Genomic DNA, 18,717 nt, shown 5'->3' with positions numbered 1-18,717 from the left:
CGTTGTTAAGAGAATTGAAAAAAATACGGAATTACCAGACTCATAATACTAAGACCATAATGCCAACTTCTATGTATGTCTTCAAACTGTTTTTTTTTTTCAATTCGCGTGGATTTTACTGCATTTGACAAATTAGCGCAATCTGTTACAATCAGCATTATAATGGAAAAGAGAATACATAATATCTTATAGTGGATACTTAATAGCATATCACAATGAACTGTGCGATATAAAAAATAGATAACATTACATTTGATTTTTGACTTCAACGATTAATGTAAATAAAGTAAACTTCATGATGCATGTTAAATGTCTGTTTTAGGGTGTTCAAATGAAAAGACATACATTGCTACACAAGGTTAGTAGATTTTATATTTTACTACAATTTTTAAAAAATATTTTTTTTATCTGCAATACCTGTTTTCAAGATGCTGTATATAATCAATGCAAAATATATAATTGTCGGGAAATGGACACTTTTTTACTTTTTTTGTATTATAATTTCTATAATTGATGACGTATCGAAATTGTAATACACATATATTTCTTATTCTATATTGGTATTCATTAGTTTAGATGTCAAACTATTTTTGTTCATATTTTGATATTAGGCCCCAAAACAAACACACTTGAAGATTTCTGGAGAATGATCTGGCAAAACAAGTGTGGGAAAATTGTCATGTTAGCCAACTTGATGGAACTTGGGAAGGTAATCAACAGACATATCAGATTCACTAGCACAACAATATGCTTTATTATGAATTAATTGAATTATTTTGATACATATGATCTATACACTATATGTGAGTGGTTTTTTGTTAATGATACTTTTACACAACCAATGGAACATTTTATGTGTGACATATCGATGAATAGAAACAATTTCGGCATGTAACCTGTCATTTTCATTAGACAATGTCTGAATTTTTACTGTTTGTGTAATAGTATAAATACATTAACCACAATTTCCAAGCTGAAGAAAATGTTTAATAATGTTAATAGTTAAGTGATGATGCTTAATTGCTAACAAAACGTAGAATGTCCGCAAAAAAAAGCAATTTTATTTTTATGAACAAAATCCAAAGTCAAAGTATAATTAGATGAAATAACCAGATTACGTTGATATTCACCATTTTGGACCCTAAACAGTTGTCGTCATGGTAATGAGCAGATGACATTAATACAGAGACAGAAAATGATCTCATGCAGAGATGATCATAGTACGAAATGGTCATTAAAGAAAGTTTTATTTTATATCTATGTTTTTGTTATATAATGTAATTATTGTAAACATCCATTGAATCTCTCCCTTAGATAAAGTGCATAACTTACTGGGCAGCGAAGGAAAGTGACGAGGAACCGTTAGATGACTTAATCTGTTTCAAGTCAAACTACAGGAGGAGACGGCATACGCGTTTTTACACTATAAGGACAATTTCAGTGAAGAACAAACAGGTATTTTCATTTCAAAATATTTTATTTAATTCGGAAAAAAAAGATTTAATTCGGATCGGGCAGCAGGAAAAGCCTATACATGCTTTCTCCACATTATTACATATATGCATATTGAAACATTTTTTAAAATCATATATTTTGAAATACATTTGCACTGGAATGGATCTATGAAATAGCATATAATCATTTTTGAATTGACACAAATCATGCATGTTACTGAAAAAAAAACCCACTTGAACATAATCATTTACATAATAATACTATAGAGTATATTTCCTATAGCGATGCATAACATGTATTAAACACTAAATAAAAACAGGTATGCCACATTAGTATATCTAACATGTCTACAAGTATATACAATACTACAGCCTTATATAGCATAGACGTGCCCTGTGCTTACTGTTTATTTTAACGTGAGATAAAGAATATTTCTAATTAACATACGATATGCTATACGGTTACAGACTAACACTACAAGACGGATAACACAGTACCACTTCACAAAGTGGCCGGATCATGGAGTGCCGGAACCTTTCGAGCTCCTCCAGTTTTACAAACGAATAAAGAATGGGCGTACAGAACACAGGGGCCCATTGGTTGTACATTGCAGGTACTTGTGTAATTATCCATATTAAATTCATAGTAGTCCAGTGGTGCAATTTCATGAGTGCTTTTGTGTTTAACCTTCAATAATGATGAACATTTTCGTATATATTTATATTGATATCAACCTCCGGTTTTAATTACTTGTAACAAAAATCCAGATTCCTGTTTGTTCCGGTATAATTGGTATGGAATGTTCACTATTTATGTATAGGAGAAACACCTCAATCTGTGGAATAGTCAAGATAATGAATTGTTCGAGGCCCGTAAGGGCCGAGAACTATTCATTATCTTGACAATTCCACAGTTTGAGGTGTTTCTCATACTGAAAAACATGGCATCGAAGGTCATTGGTACTCTCCACTATTACATTGGTATTGTTTAACTATTCTACCAGTTCAAAGGTAAACCCATATAAGACCTTGAGATCTTATTTACTGATGCATTTGTTTTGCCTCACTTATGAGAAGCATTGAATTCATGATTTGCATGAACTATTTACTTGAATGGTTCCATGAGTCAAGGTAGTAGATGGTTACTCGACACTGATAACATTTGCTCAAGTATAGTTTTTCACAGTTACAACAAAGTGGAACTTACATATGTAGAGGTCTCTGCATACTGTTTTGAAACCCAGGTTGTAATTGTTTTTTGAATATAGTGTATTGGAACAAAAAATTAAAAAAGAACAAATGGAAATACCTAAATATTCATGGAAGATTTTGGATCAATAATACTATGTGTACGCAAGAAAATGTGAAATCATGTGACACAAGAATTTTATGTTTTCTGATAGCATTCCTGGGGGAATATTATCTTCATGAATTAGTGCTTTGGATGTTAATGTGTTTAATTTTTTAAGATGACATTTTGTTAGCAATGTCGTTGTGTTTTGGATAAATAAGTCAAGCACTCTGCAGTTTCGTGATCGACAGGCAATTAAGATTAGGTTTTATGGAATTGTCCATCTAAACCTTCTCCCATTTTATGGATTTATTAAAGTGAAGTATTTTATTGAGTTATGGATACACTATGGCTGTGCGAATGAAGTGATGAAAAATCTGCATGCATATAGAAATTACTGTATGAAATAAATCAAGACAAGTGTTACCCCGAGGGGATTAACAAATGTATCTGATAAATAAAACAATTAGCTGTTGTAGAGAACAAGCAAATGGTTGTTGCCAAGTAGATGAATCTGGATTTGTTTGTGTGTTTCACATTACTATTGTTCCATCTCTCACCGGGATTTATTGAGTTATTAAAACCTTTATAAACCGGAAACCTAGCTTTAACGGTTAGGTGATAATAGTCGACTTTGTCTCATATATGCTGGTTCCGGTGACATCCGGTTTAGACATATGTGTGGCATTATTTTATTAGGTCATGACGATACTCATGTGCACATTTGCTTTGTCTAGCGCTGGTATTGGACGAACCGGAAGCTATATCGGTTTGGACGCTTTGCTGCTGGACGGGAAGAACAGTCAGGACATTGATGTGTTTGCTTACGTTGAAAAGATGAGGAAGGGTCGCATGAACATGATACAGACGGCGGTACTATAACACTTTTGTTTTTAACCCATTGTTGCTCATTATTGCTTTTGCTCAGTTTAAAAAATATAAGTTCTCATTCAAATACTGACATATCTTAAAATCAACATGTGATATGCCTATTGACTATTAATGGCTTTGCACTTCGAATTGACGTTTCTCGAGAGATAGTATGTAAATCCTTCACCAACCTAAAATGATGTATATAATCCATGGTAAAAGCATGGATTATTCTGTAACAGAAAGGAGTTTAATGTAAAAAAGCTAAGGTGATGATCATTGATCACAGCTATCTCGTGTACATTACATATATTGATAAAAAAAAACTGAATAAAATGCAAAAAAAAAGAAAAAAAAGCTAAGATTATTTTATGATAATTTCATACATGTTTTGTAAAAACAGTGTATTCAAACATTGGTGTTTATCTTAAACACTTTCGTTTGTATTACAGAAACAATACGAGATGCTTCATTTTGTTTTGCTGGAGGGACTGAAAGTGGTAACGCCAAGTATGTCTAAAACAGACTTTTGTAGAACCATCACAGACATGATGGAGGACGATGTCCCGACACAGCAGTTTGCCGTAAGTAGTAGATACCAATGAACATATAATCCAACTGATATACAGTGACTTCGTTCGTGATATTTTTGCATATTTTTTGTCTCTAATGTAATATAATCGGGGACGTTTCTCATTGACTAGAAATTCAGTGTGACGTCATCTTGATGCCCGTGACGTCAGGAGATTTGAGGACGTCGTGACAAATTGGCGACCTCCGCTGAATTTTTCCAAGATATTTTGACGAAGTGAACACTCAATTAATAAAACCATCTGTCTATCACGCATTGTTCTTTTATACAACGATAATATTCGTGATAATTCTATTTCACTAAAAACAAAAGTTGCCTGCAACGAAAATATCCTAAATCAATGTGATCGAAACAACAGAATGTTACAATTGTAGGTCCTCGATGCCGAACGACCTGAATACAAGCCCATCGAGTACGAGGCAGCACTGAAAAACAAGAGCAAGAATAGGAACCCATCTATTCTAGCAGGTATGTAATGACAAAAATATCAGAAACATATCATTCTAGTCGCATTCACAATTACATTAACAATATTGTTATAATGAGACTAGTTAACTCGTTATAACTATTTCGTTATAACTAGACGATATTTATCTAATTGTAATGAAATAGCAACTATTGTTATAACGAGACAAGTTATATTCTTATACTGTAACTGTCTCGTTATAACTGGATTATACTTATCTTGTTATAATGAGATAGCTATATTGTTATAACGAGACAAGTTAGCTCAATGTAACTATTTCGTTATGATTAGATGATAATTATATTGTTATAATGAGATAGTTATATTGTTATAATGAAACCCAATTAGCTCGTTATAACTATCTCGTTATAACTAGACTATACTTATCTTGTTATAATGATATAGTTATATTGTTATAAAGAGACTAATTTGCTTGTTTTAACTATCTCGGCATAACTAGATGAAATGTATATGGTTCCGTTCTACACAGTTTTAAGACTATATTAATTTTATATAGATAACTTCTTGACAAAGACATCAAAAACTGCCTTGCCATTCACAACAAACTGTTGTTTTTAGTTGAATTATCAAACAACAATATGTTAATTATAATGGGGAGTGTTGATAGACATGACCAAAGTCAAACTGATACGTCTTAATTAAAATTAATTAACATGATAAAGATAATTCAGATGACAAAGAGTGCTTCGTTTTACAGTTGACAATTATAAGGTCCGTTTGATGTCCACACCATCAGGGTACATTAATGCCGTCAACATACCGGTAAGCTTTCCTATTCCATTTGACATAAAATATGTAGGCAGTTTCGTTTTGTAAACTATATTAGACGGGCTTATTATATTTCATTATCAATATTCAGAAAATAGAATCAAAGTGTAAGTTATTGGCTGACTAGCTTAGAATTCTTTTTTTACACGAATTCAATGTTATTGTAAACTAGTAAGAGGTTTAAATAGTCGCTTTCAATGAAAAAAAAATGCTTAAGTCGCTAAACACCACCGATTCGTTCATGATAAATTCATGACTTTAAAAAGGTCTAATATATAGATATAAAATAGTCTATTTTGTAGGCTTTTGCCTATCATGTCTACTATGGTGTGGTTTGATGCATGAATTCCTTGCATAATTTCGGTCAGGTTTATGATGTAAAGATGTTTGTTACGATACAGGGCTATAGGACAGCGTTTGGATACATCCTCACCCAGCATCCCCTAGACAACACGACAACCGACTTCCTGTCTCTGGTTACCCAGGAACGGGCTGACACAGTGGTATCCATTGGTCCTTTACAGGTATAATGTGACTCTTTTCCTTCGTATAGTTATCGTGGAAATCGCCGAAAAACAAAAATATAAACAAAATAAACAAAAAATCTCAAAACACAACTTATTAGTGGTACTGAAGTGTCACCATACATTGATATCTTAGATAATACAAGTCGATAGAGAGACAATGGGCGTATAGTAAGAAATGCGCTACAATCGACAAGAATCGAACAAGAAATAGTATCATGCTAACAAGTATACGCTGGTACGCTCAGAGAACAGTGATGTTATATTTTTATTGCAATGTATTATTGTATGTTATTCTTTCTTGGTGCAGTTCCACTGAAATTACAAAAATCCAGAAAATACATGATTGTGATAACATCAATATTAAGTAAGTCACTCATCCAACATATGTTTCATCTATGACATATTTTTTTCAGACCAAGCCAAGTTGGCCAACAAACAAAGGATCTCGAGCAAAATTTGGCAATTTTGTCGTGTCAACAGTCAAATGTGACAATCGGTCAGTAGGATCAGAGCATGTCGAGGAGAGGCAGATAACAATTGAAAACAAAGTAAGGCTGTTTCTAAGAAATATAAGTATATAAAGTCATGTTTAGAAAGAATATAATGCAATATCTGTTAGGTCTTAGCGTAAGATAATATTGTACTAATTTTAAATGGTGGAATTACAGCTCGATTTTATAATGAGTTATCAACATGCTGCAATAAATTTGATTCACTAACATTACGGCAAAAGTAAAATGAAAATATTTGTCACTCTGAAAAGCGTTGTAAGTAAAGCCCAACCCAATTTCAATTTGAGTTTCAATATGTTATTCAAAACAGGAGCTCGGAATCAATACTAAACTTACCCTCTTGGAGACTCCATCCTGGTGCCAGTCACTGCCAGATTCTAGTTTCATGCTGGATATGATACAGCTGATCCAGAGACGACGAGGGATAGATTCGCCGTCTGTTATAATAACGTGCAAGTAAGTAATTAAGACATGGCATGACATGTATTAATAGAAAAATCTGTGTTGGAAGAAAATCATATTAACTACATGAAGTTTACTTTTTCATAGTGATATAAAGTAATTGGTTCGAGAGTATTCGCTTTCAGGTCGTGTAAATGATCTACCATCTCCGTCATAATGTTCATTATACAAGTTATTACACAATCTTAAAGTTTGTGTTTTGTAAGAGTGAAGTTAAAATTATCTTTATTCTGTTGCAACATAATTATTGGTCGTGAAATACTTATTAATTTGATTTTAGTTTTCTTATTAAAAAAATATCTAATAATCGGTTAATACCGTAAATGGGACTATTTAAGGTAAACGTGATGCCTTTATGGGACTATTGATACTATTGGTGATGAAATGACGTTAGTCCTAAATAAACCTCGGGCGTTAAAAGTTGACATCCCGCGCTAAGGTCATTTCAGAGGGAAGGTTACAAAGATTAACATGTACGTACCGTTACCACTGTAGAGAGATACTAGTACCGCACACACGTTATGTGGAGCATGAATTAGTACTTTTGCTAATTTGTGTAATTAAAAAATCATTATGATTGGTTTGTAACTTTTGATATTTGCAGTGACGGCGCAACAGAATGCGGACTCCTATGTGCCATGTGTAACGTGATGGAACGGTTAGAGACCGATGGTGATATAGACATTATGGCAGCTGTGAGACAGCTCCAGATCCGTAGACCACAATGTCTCCCTAGCAAGGTACTGTAAATAAAACGTTTGTTAAAGCAGCTTTAAATATATATATACGAGTATAAAAAAAAAATATTTTTTCATATTATGTTATTAAGACGAAGTCTATCAAAGGATAACCGTCGGTATTTCGTCTATGACTTCATCAATCCGAAATATACTGATTGAATAATTAAGATGATAAAATCGATCTTTCGAATGTTACGTTATAACGATATAGCACAGATCCATATTACCTACTTCGATGGTGTGGACACTGAATACAGTGGTTTCTATGCTATCAATGTTTAGTGTAATATTATTGGTATTTCCCCATGTAAAATATTCTCGCCATTTCTCATTACAACATATGTTCACTTGCAGAGCCAGTATGTGTTTTGCTATCAACTCGTGAAAGAATATCTTGAAGCGGACACGGTCTACGCAAATGTGTGAGATCCTGGCATACAGGCAAACGACATTGTTTCAGCCCAAACTGATATTTCAGCGTTCATATATATAAAGGATAATCAAAAGAGTAGAGACACATGGAACTATACACGGCGCTATTTTTAAGTGAGGTTTTGACCTTATCTCCCGGTTATTGTAAATCCTTTTAATAGAACAGTATGTTTCTTTACTTAACTTACTTTAATATCACCACAATACATCATATCATGATCCTTGTATGAATCAAAATATTTAAGAAAATGACACGCCATTTTTTTCACGCATTCAATTCGATAGTTTTTTAAGGCCTCAATATTAAGAATGTATTTGTTATGAGATATTGTTGCAAAATTATACATCTCTACGATTCTACGAAAAAAACACCTACATGAATGTATACTGACTTACATAACAATCAAAATACTGGCTCTGCTGAAGTCAAAATATGGAAGTCTTCTAATTTTATCTACAGCTTACCCTAGGGTAACATGAGGTTATAGTTGAACACAGTGGATTATGTGGTTACATTTGGTGATCGAACGCGCACAACCATGACACATACACGTACATAATGCAAATGTACGCATTATAATTGGTGTTATATTACCGTAATTTCTTGCGTATTTCAGGTGGCTTATACGAATTTTCACATCAAATATGTATAATGCGGGCTATCTGTGGAAACTTTTACAAAAGGAAAATATGCGGGCTATACGTTGTAAACTATTCTAAATATACAGAAAATAGCTCATGTAACCCTCTTACTATACCAAAGTGTTTTCATATAAGTTATATATTTCTTATATTTGAAACCTATTTCAAAACACAAAATATGCTATTGATAACTTTGCATGTTTTTGAAAAACCCATACCCTTTTCAAAATGAAATCATTATAACAGATAGACTAATGTACTATTATTTGTACATATTACATATGTAGTGTACCTCCAAGCTTTACATCGACGTATAACCCGCGGGCAATCTGTCGGTATGGGTTATCTTGATTTTATTTGACAAAATAATAGAAAATGCATGAGTTTGCTTCCCGTGGACTATACGCCGACGCAGTTAATACACAGGAACTGTAATACATAAGTGATTAAGTGATTAAACGAACAAGATATTTTGAATCCATGTTTTAAAGCATTACATGCTTCAGCTTACTTAGATGGCTGATTACTTGTAAGAAGAGGCCACATTTGATATGCGACATTATTTATTTTAGTTATTTTAGGTGATACACCTTTAGACTATCCATGGCTGAATTATCATTGTTATACATACATATCTTTATTGTACCATGTGGTTCCAATCTAGCTGTTCTGATCCTATGCTGACGTGATAATGTAGATATTATGCATAATTCATACAAGTTTTCTAAATTTTGATGTCTTTAACACTCTAATATTTAATGGTTTTATTCTGGTAAATGATGAAAACATGTATGAATTTGTATATAAAAGAGAGGATGTACAAGAAGTACAGTGTGATAATTATGATCGCAATAATAATTATTTTGAAATAATATTTTCATCTTAAATTTACATATTGCTTCATGTAGTAGACCATCATTTGCTTTCAGCCATTTAACATGTTTAACATATTATCTAAACACAGTTTTTTTATGCGAAATGTATATTTTCTGCTTCAGTATTTTATAGTTAATATTATATCAATTTAGATAAGTAATATATAAGATAACTTATGCTGTTGTAAGACGCCTGCGTCACATAACGTTTTAAATCTGCAGTTGTTTGCAGAATATTGCAGGGGTGGGAAAATGCAAAGTGCTTAATGAATGATATTACAGCTGAAAATGCAGGTTTAAAAACATACATTGTGAAAAATTAATTAACATGTTTCAAACTTCGTTTTTAAGACTCCCTAGTGTCGTATCGAGTGAGCTGGTTTGCTCTTCTTGGATAACCTACTCTGACCGACCCCTACTGAAAGCATGGGATTCTACACACGTGCTTTCATTCTAGACATAAAGCCGACCGTGGTTACACCTGCCTCGTATTACCAAACTAAAACAAATTCTTTGCAATCACCTGACAACGTTTCACGAAAGAAATACTGTAAATATATCGATCCTAAAATATGTCCAATAAGAGCTAATAAATGCCAATAAAACACTTCACAATCATTATGTCAACACAATCATTTACAATTATGTCTCCTTGGTAGTTTCTGTATGAAGGAGGCTCGATGTATTCCAAGGTATTCCATACGAGTTCACTCGTATGAGGTTATCCTGAGTTTGTTTGCTTGATGTTCCATGTGGACGGCTATTTATTACTGTTCTTTTCATTTTAAGGACACTTTATTTTGAGAAACATTTAGAAGATGGCTTAGAGGTGCTAGCAATTTCTTTAACGGAGACAAACCCCATGCATGTTACGGTTAAGGACTTTGTATTCAATAATGTTAGATGTTACAAAGTGGACAACTACCAGCTGATAGGTCAGAATGTATCGACAGTGCGTGACCTCCGTGTATCAGTCGATGTAAGTGTTTTATAGAGAAATCGGTGAGCGCGTCATAATGCTAGTAGTGCAAGAAACAAAACCGTTATTCTCGACAGAAGAAGGTGTTATTATGAACGATTTCTTGAAATAATCTATTTTTCAAAATTTGAAATGAGTGTGTGTGCTTGCATTGCCAGCTTTAACACAGCTCGATGCTTACAGAACACCAAAGGCACATGTCTGGTAAAATTCCACAAATTCGTCATACGATTATCAGATATGACGAATAGAATTGCAGTGTATATGGAATGCAATATCTATTCATCTTTATCGTTATACACTATATATATTGAATGCTTGAAGGAAAACAGAGATTTATACAATATTGATCTCCGTTGCATTAAATACGTTCCCGAAACGTGCAAATGAGATCTATTATATAACATCATTTTGAAAGTATCTCATTCGATGCTAGGAGATCTATTCGGTCATACTGGACTTCTAACTAATCGAAAGCCTTTTTATCGAGCTGTGGAATTAAAAATGAAATGTGATAACATTGAAACACCTGATATTCTAAATTTATGTTTTTTCTACATAATTTAATGTTAATTTATATTAATAATTTTCATATTATTTATAACTATCAAAAATATGTATATGTATGCAATGTCGTATTATCTAAAATAATTACGTTGATTTTGCATATCAATCTTATTGTTACTTTATTAATGGTGCTTTACGTATTTGTATGCTGAACATAATTAATTATTTTGTGTATATCTACACTGTACGTGATCCCCATGAGATGTATAAAAAGGGCAAAATCATCATCAGGGTATTGTGATGCAAATGAAACGTTTAATATACACACATTCATTGCCAGAGCCCTACGCTACACTAATAACTCATGGATCAACCCAGCCATAAAAATCGCGTTTCAACATAATCAATCTATCTAACTGGTTTCGTCACATTTTCCAGTCGGTATTTTAACCACTGATGGATGTTGCATACGAAGTATTGAAGGGACATGAACTCCCAACAATGGCGTCGAATACTTTTTTAAACTTCTATTTAGTTTGTTGACACATACATTGCATTCTATACCACATTAGGTTATTTCTAACATTCCAAACACACCACACAACTTGGTTACGTGGTACTTATTTTTGATTGGACAGACGTATGACTTTTTTCTAGGTGATTTGTTTGTCACCGAAATGGCATCATTCACGGGCGCGGCCATTTTACGTATATCTATCCCTTCCATACCCGAAAGGGTATTATTTTGAAAAAGGTTGTCGATTGATTTCTATTTATAGAGTTACATCATCGTTACGAGACTTGTTGGCTGAGCTGATCAACGAGTGATAAGTGAAGCGTAGCATTGTGCAATCAAGCGTTGGTCTCCAACGGTGATCAGGTACCGATATAACCAATGCTGTCTATGCACTGATGTTATTATGATAACTTCTCTGTCAAAATATATAGTTTTCATGCTTTTATATAATATTTTTCCAATAAAATAGTTCAAATATATTTTGCGATTTTATTACAATTCGTTTATTGTTATTCAGCTTTGCTGGAAGCTTCACAATCCAATTTATTTCGGGAACATCAAATACGTTCATTGTTAATTCAATTTACAAAGAATATTACGTACCACTAAATCATATTATAAGACTTGACATCTACAATAAATATTGACGTACTTCTTGAGTTGACGCGGACACACATTAAAATTTAAGAGAGTCGTATAAAAATGGAAAATAGGTTTGAAGCTAATAAATAGCACACCTGATGGTGAAATATAAAGGATATGCTCAATATTTCATTAGCTGTTATTTACTTAATATAGTTATGATAAATATTGATATATTTCAATTTATAAATTTTAATGATATTAATGAAAATGTAACAATTTGCAAGAGTAAAACCTGTATGTGCCAGCATTGACCCCAAGCGATCTCAATCAACATGCAGGTTAAAAAAAACTAGGGTGGGATATAAGAATAACTTCCTAATGTAAGTTCGCATAAAACGCCAAAAATCCGACCCATCTGATAAATTTTATCGTCCGCTTATCGATATTAAGTCATTTAATAAAGGTTTGCGATATATCACCGCGTTAGCTATGAACAACACAAGTTTCCATTTTACAAATCACTATATTTCATTATATGATGTACATAAAAGTATAAGGTAGTAATATGTATTTTAGGAAAAACTTGTAGGCCATGGGCTAGGAGGGTCCCACATGCATCCCCCTCCAAGTGCACGAGAAACCACCATATCGAGTGCGCGCCCGAGCACCCGCTGCCGTTCAGTAAATTTCTGAACACGCCTCAGGAAACTGTAGTGTCAGCGGTTTGAGTCCGAAAAATAGCATATGCCCATTATACGCTAAAGGTGATGTTTTGTAAACCTAATGAGGGTATAACAATAATTCTCTTTTGCTTTTCAATGTATTTTAGTTTTTGTTGTTGTTTTTACTCATTGATAAGAGATCAAATAACTAATGACGAATACGAATTTGTTGTTGGGAAACATTTTTGCTGCGTCAAGCCAAATATGAAAAAATTGCTGAAAATTTACCATTTTTGAGCTTAAAATCTTATTTTTTTTCATTTCCTGCGTACAAATCATTTCATATACTGGATTATTAGGTCCTGGTATGTATTTGTTGTTCTATTGTGGTCATTTTGATAAATCATTTGTCTACTTCAGTTGGAAAATGGCAATGTTATGTGTATTTTTCATTTTTTAGTGAAATTCGAGATGGCGGTCATCTTCATGACGTCATAACCGGAAGTTCATGTTAACATTTTGATTTGTGATCAGTGGGTAATAAGGGTTAGGAACAATATTGGTTCGGACGTTTGGGGGAGGGGGTGGGGATGAATGTCGAACCCTCCTAGCACATGGCCTATTATGAAACCATCCATGGTATTGAATAGAATACAATATTGAAGAATTTGACAAATATTGTGAGTCCAGATTATAGAATTAGACAATTTAAATTTGTTCAATATACTGTTAATGCTCTCTCTTTACATATCCATTTTTTAATGACATCTTATGTCAAGGTTTTTCTTATAAAAATCCTTCGTGCAGTTGCTACTTAGTTAACATTCATTTGAAATTAATACAGAGGGATAACTTTAACATGATAACATATTTAATGAAAACTCATGCAAATCGTGCATTTTGACCACGTGAGATGCTAACCATGTATTCTCTATGCTAGTCATTATCATAACGTAAATACAAATATCCAAAGTGATCTGGAAAAAATTATTGCATGGATATACTAAAATATAATACTATAACAATTAGATATCAATAAAATATGTTACCTGTAAGTGATCGAGATCGGGTTATCTCAGCCAAGGGCTAAGATTTTGTGACATAATCCAAACCGAGGCGTTAGCCGAGGTTGGGATGTTACAAAATCTTAACCCGAGACTGAGATATCCCGATCGCGATCACCTACAGGTAATATATTTTTTCTCGCGCCTCTAAGATATAATAAAACCATCTATAAATGGTTCAGTGTAAAATTATCCCGTCTTGGACCTCCTGGTTCAAAGCCGATCGACCATTTCATCTGCGCTTCGAATTTAGTCATTCCGCGCATAACTATAGTTCGGTTATATCAAAGAAAAACGATGATCAATCGGTACATACTGTTTTAATAACTAAAAACAACAACCAAACAATGGATGGTAAATGACTGCAGGCACATATTTCTAATAATATTGATTATCTGACGCGTGTGGCGTCACCGATTCGAGAGTATGACGTCACATGCGCGGAATGTTACATGAATGGCGTAAAACTCCGCCAAAAATCACGTAAAGGTACCAGACAGATCGGACGAGATAGAAAAATCTAGCAGCGGATATCACGTGAGATTTCCCTGTCCAAGGTGCGAGAAAAAAATGTGTATTACCATTATATATAAAAATGTATATTGCCATTATATATAACAAATATATATTATTAATATTAAATATATTATCATTATATGTTCGAATTGCACTTGATTATGTTACATGTGTATTGAGTTTTGATAGAACATTGTTAAACTGCATATAAAATAACATCAAAAAAGCATACTATGGAGATATGTATATATTACGGGCAATGTAAAACGTAAAAAATGATAATTCAATCAGAAATATAAGGCACAATAAGTATGAAAAAATACCCGGATATGTATAGTATAACAAATTGAGAGGGATATGAACGTAAAATTAGGAAAACGTAGAAGACAACAGATATTATTCTTTAAACAATGCAATCACAACAGAGATGAATTTAGTAGAAAAATGTAAATAAATAAAATTCATATCAATAACTATATATTTGGATTGACGATATCACCAACGATATGAACATCATGATTTTGGCTTAGGTGAAACAACCGCAACAAAGATTATTTTAGTAGGAAAATGTAAATCAATTCATGTCAACAATTTATTTCTTTGAATACAGAATACTTTCGAACAATGTCAAAGTGATGTTGATAAGAATTTACATAATTTTTGACGTGTGCTGTCGTAGACTTTCACATAATACTGCATATCAATCAAACTGTACCAACTGTATATTACAGTTAATTTTCAAGCGATCTACAATTGAAATCTTACGACAATCATTTTGTTTTGGTTTTGTCAATCATTAATGGCAGGATTTTTTTATCAATCTTGTACTACGATTATTACATGAAAGCACTTATGAAGCATTTATTATGCATATTGCCATTTGTTTAAAGTTAAATATTCAACATACATAGAACATATTCAATCATAAACATTGGACCAATTTAAGGTAAATGTCAGCACTTTTAAAACTAGTTGCGAAAACATATCACCGGGAGTTTACACGCGTTTTCCTCATGACAATATAAGTTTGCCATGTTCTTATCAATACATAGATCCAATAAATGTTAGATTTATCGATGCAAACCGAAATAAGGATTTGATTATTGTTGTTTGGCCTGTAGGAACACGATATATAACGTGGTGGAACCAATTGTCCATGTGATCAATTGATATAAACGTTCCTTGGTAGAATCGAAATATTGTCCATTGTGATCATCAATTGATATCAACGTTGATATAAGCCATATATTTGCCATGTTGATCAATTGATATAAACGTTCCTTGGTAGAATCGAGATAATTTCCATTGTGATCATCAATTGATACAAACGTTGGTAGAAGCCATATATTGGCCATAGTGATCAATTGATATAAACGTTCCTTGGTAGAATCGAAATATTGTCCATTGTGATCATCAATTGATATAAATGTCCATTGTGATCAATGATATAAACGTCTGTAGAATCGAGATAGTGTCCATTGTGATCAATTGATATAAAGGTTGGTAGAATCTAAATATTGTCCATTGTGATCATCAATTGATATAAACGTTGGTAGAATCCAGATATTGTCCAATGAAATTGTAACAGTACTGGAATTGTTCCTGAAACAAACATTTGAAATTAAGAATTGTTATAAAACTCTTAAACCCATCGTCATCTATTTTTCCTGAATTAATTAGGATAGTTTCTATTGTTTAAAAAGTCTATGATTATTTATTGCCAAAAACGAATGTAATAGAAGATAAATCGATTAGCCTGTAGAGTAATTTACTTAAAGTACCGGGCAATATGGAGTCAGTCCGTTATATCTAAAACGAAACAAATCAGAGAACGTACAATGTAAGAAAATAGATAATTGGTATCACTGTGACTTTTACAAAACCATTAATCAGACATCACTCAAATGAACCAGAGATAGCATGTTATTAAACATAGTTATATATAGTTTTGATGAGTTGACACAAATTTTGTACATCGTATAATAACGAAAATGGGATGCCTTGATCATGACAGATTTGTGACTGAGATTATTCATATTAAAAATGTGTAAATGACAATCATGAATGTTTAGAATGTTCAACATTCAAGAAAACAGACACATCATTTGTCACTTACAATGTTCCTGAGAGCCTGTGGACAGCGGATCTGTATCTGTCTGGCTGTTTGGAAAATATCCACCTCCTCATCCATTTTCATCTGATCCCTTATGTTGGATAAACAACAAAACAGGCCACTTTGAGTACATCCATTCCTGTACGACAAAAGAAATAAACAAACCATTAGTAAACACAAAAATAAATATCATAACTACCAAAACGTTACCTTTACGAATGTAAAATGTAAATTTTCAGATGTATGCATTTATTATGCTCAGCTTTTGTTTTCATTTTCTATCTGACTATTAAACTTCTAGCTTATTTCACTCTCGTCTAACAAACATCTATTATGATTACTAAATCCTTCAGAAGAGCAGAGGCGGCGGATACCGATTTAAGAAGAATGTAATTCAACGACTTCCGACCACTGTCTATTTACAAGCAAAATGACGCTAAATTCCTTTGGTAATAGTATTATTAAAATTAATCTTAAATCGTAAATATATAGAAGTTAAACACTTCCGCGTTGGATTGTTCAAAGAATTGAAACCAATTGATGGTTGCTACCCCTTTTCATCCCTTGAATTTATAAATGGAATACAAGTTTGAAAATGAAGCATTAAAATATTAAATATTTGAAAATGTTATTTCAGATGAAATGCTATCAATCTGAGAACAATAATACAAAATATATAAAGTTACTTTACTTAGCACAGACTTCCTTTTTTACAAATCCTGGATAAAAAAGTGCCTTCATAGACGTTTATTCATATAAAATGCTATCAAGAATATAAGTTCCAGTCATAAGGAAATTCAACATTAAGATTTTAGTAAACGTTATGTTTATCTAAAGGCTAACATAGTTCGGGTTGCAATTGTTCACTTACAGACACATAACGACCACAGGTTTTTCGATATCAGACCGTCGCCGACTGTCAAGCTGCTCAAGGAGCTGAAGGAGGGAGGAGTCGGAGGGAGGAAGCAAGGACTCGAATGACCAATCATTGATTGTGAAGATCCGTACATTATCAACACCAGAAACCTTCAAATAACATAGTTATAACAATATATAAAATATGGAACATTTGCATGCAAAATCTTTATAAACGCTTTATAACTCAGACACGGTGACATGAAAAAAATATTACTTTCTCTGTGATTTCTTTAATCAACAAAACTTAATTAAAAAGTAATGTTTTAATCATTTTATACGAAAATTAGACAAACTAAAAAAATGGGAAAGGACATTTCGATTTACCAAATAGTCAGCAACATCCACTCCTTGAATAATATTTATATCTCTCTGCTTTTCGACAAAAACAGCATTGCCATCATTCGTTTCGCTTTCATGACGTAGCCAATGCTTAAAGAAAGAAGTAAAATGAATAGTTTAATGTAATTAAATTTAATTGCATGGTGACCAAATATATGTCAATTTTGTGTGCATGATAAAACTGTATCGAAATATTTATCTTACCACCTCAGGTGTACCCAGGACGACTATGTTCTCACAGCTGTAGTCAGTCACCATGGCCCAGAGATCATCGACCGTATCGGCTAACGGGAACTGGGTCATCAGGTACCCGGATTTGGACCTGTGTGACTTTATAAAGCCATAAGCATGATATGGTATTCAGTACATAAAAACCAATAACGATCAACAAACTTCAATTATCCTCGATTGCATTAAATAGGAGATAATTCTTACCTGCAAAATTACTGCATTTATATAGTCAGTTCTACCACCTGGCTGCGACCGCAGAAACGCTCGGAAAGTGTCGACTGAGATGTAGCAATGGGAGAAAAAGTTAAGAATAATGATATTTGTACTTCATCAAAATATACATTCATTAATTATTCATTTAATAACTAGCATATCTCTTATTCATTTGTATTATCTAAGTTATCATTATCTTTATTTGGAAAAAACCTGTAAGCAAAACATGCTAGCATTTTTCACATTAATGATTATAAGAGCTCAACTGGACTAATCAAAATCCCGTATATAAAAACAGTCACTTAAATGCTAATTTGAATACGCAAAATCTCATGACATAGTTAAACATTTACATGATCGAGGACATAAAACAACAATTTAGCCATGCAAATTGTTTCTGTTACGTTTATGTAAATTCATA

At 32.8% G+C, this 18,717-nt stretch overlaps 2 protein-coding genes and 1 long non-coding RNA gene across 5 annotated transcripts in view; 2 read left to right on the top strand and 1 right to left on the bottom strand.

Moving 5' to 3' along the window:
- The first annotated feature begins 257 nt into the window (after positions 1-257).
- LOC138324683 (uncharacterized) lies at positions 258-1,452 on the top strand. The gene is made up of 3 exons (XR_011208664.1): positions 258-358; positions 612-709; positions 1,315-1,452. It is a non-coding gene; the product is annotated as an uncharacterized lncRNA (long non-coding RNA).
- Positions 1,453-1,924: 472 nt separating this feature from the next.
- On the top strand, positions 1,925-12,147 carry LOC138324673 (receptor-type tyrosine-protein phosphatase alpha-like). The gene is made up of 10 exons (XM_069269713.1): positions 1,925-2,068; positions 3,483-3,618; positions 4,068-4,199; positions 4,582-4,675; positions 5,392-5,456; positions 5,864-5,986; positions 6,403-6,537; positions 6,812-6,957; positions 7,568-7,703; positions 8,058-12,147. The coding sequence occupies exons 2-10, from the start codon at positions 3,583-3,585 to the stop codon at positions 8,127-8,129; spliced, it is 939 nt and encodes a 312-aa protein (XP_069125814.1). The 5' UTR covers positions 1,925-2,068; positions 3,483-3,582; the 3' UTR covers positions 8,130-12,147.
- A 3,781-nt stretch (positions 12,148-15,928) lies between these two features.
- The window catches only part of LOC138324663 (receptor-type tyrosine-protein phosphatase mu-like), a 38,881-nt gene continuing 36,092 nt past the window's right edge, over positions 15,929-18,717 (bottom strand). Inside the window, exons 23-29 of one of the 3 annotated variants that reach the window (XM_069269697.1) lie at positions 18,288-18,361; positions 18,057-18,182; positions 17,838-17,942; positions 17,467-17,621; positions 16,599-16,734; positions 16,030-16,084; positions 15,929-15,980 (exon numbers count right to left, since the gene is read on the bottom strand). In XM_069269697.1, coding sequence (XP_069125798.1) covers positions 15,967-15,980; positions 16,030-16,084; positions 16,599-16,734; positions 17,467-17,621; positions 17,838-17,942; positions 18,057-18,182; positions 18,288-18,361 — 665 coding nt within the window. In that variant the 3' untranslated portion in view covers positions 15,929-15,966. Of the gene's footprint in view, positions 16,085-16,598; positions 16,735-17,466; positions 17,622-17,837; positions 17,943-18,056; positions 18,183-18,287; positions 18,362-18,717 lie in introns of all 3 variants that reach the window. The other 2 variants (XM_069269696.1, XM_069269699.1) reach the window with 2 other exon arrangements.

The sequence above is a fragment of the Argopecten irradians genome, chromosome 6 (assembly GCF_041381155.1).
Source record: "Argopecten irradians isolate NY chromosome 6, Ai_NY, whole genome shotgun sequence".
Taxonomy (NCBI): domain Eukaryota; kingdom Metazoa; phylum Mollusca; class Bivalvia; order Pectinida; family Pectinidae; genus Argopecten; species Argopecten irradians.
This window is presented reverse-complemented; position numbering and strand designations above follow the sequence as displayed.

What these genes read in the sequence shown, in the direction of transcription:
- LOC138324673 (XM_069269713.1), top strand. Translation starts at nt 3,583, where the DNA reads ATGAGGAAGGGTCGCATGAACATGATACAGACGGCG. An exon ending in TCTGTTATAATAACGTGCAA is followed by an intron (nt 6,958 to 7,567) that starts GTAAGTAATTAA and finishes TGATATTTGCAG; the next exon opens with TGACGGCGCAACAGAATGCG. An exon ending in CACAATGTCTCCCTAGCAAG is followed by an intron (nt 7,704 to 8,057) that starts GTACTGTAAATA and finishes GTTCACTTGCAG; the next exon opens with AGCCAGTATGTGTTTTGCTA.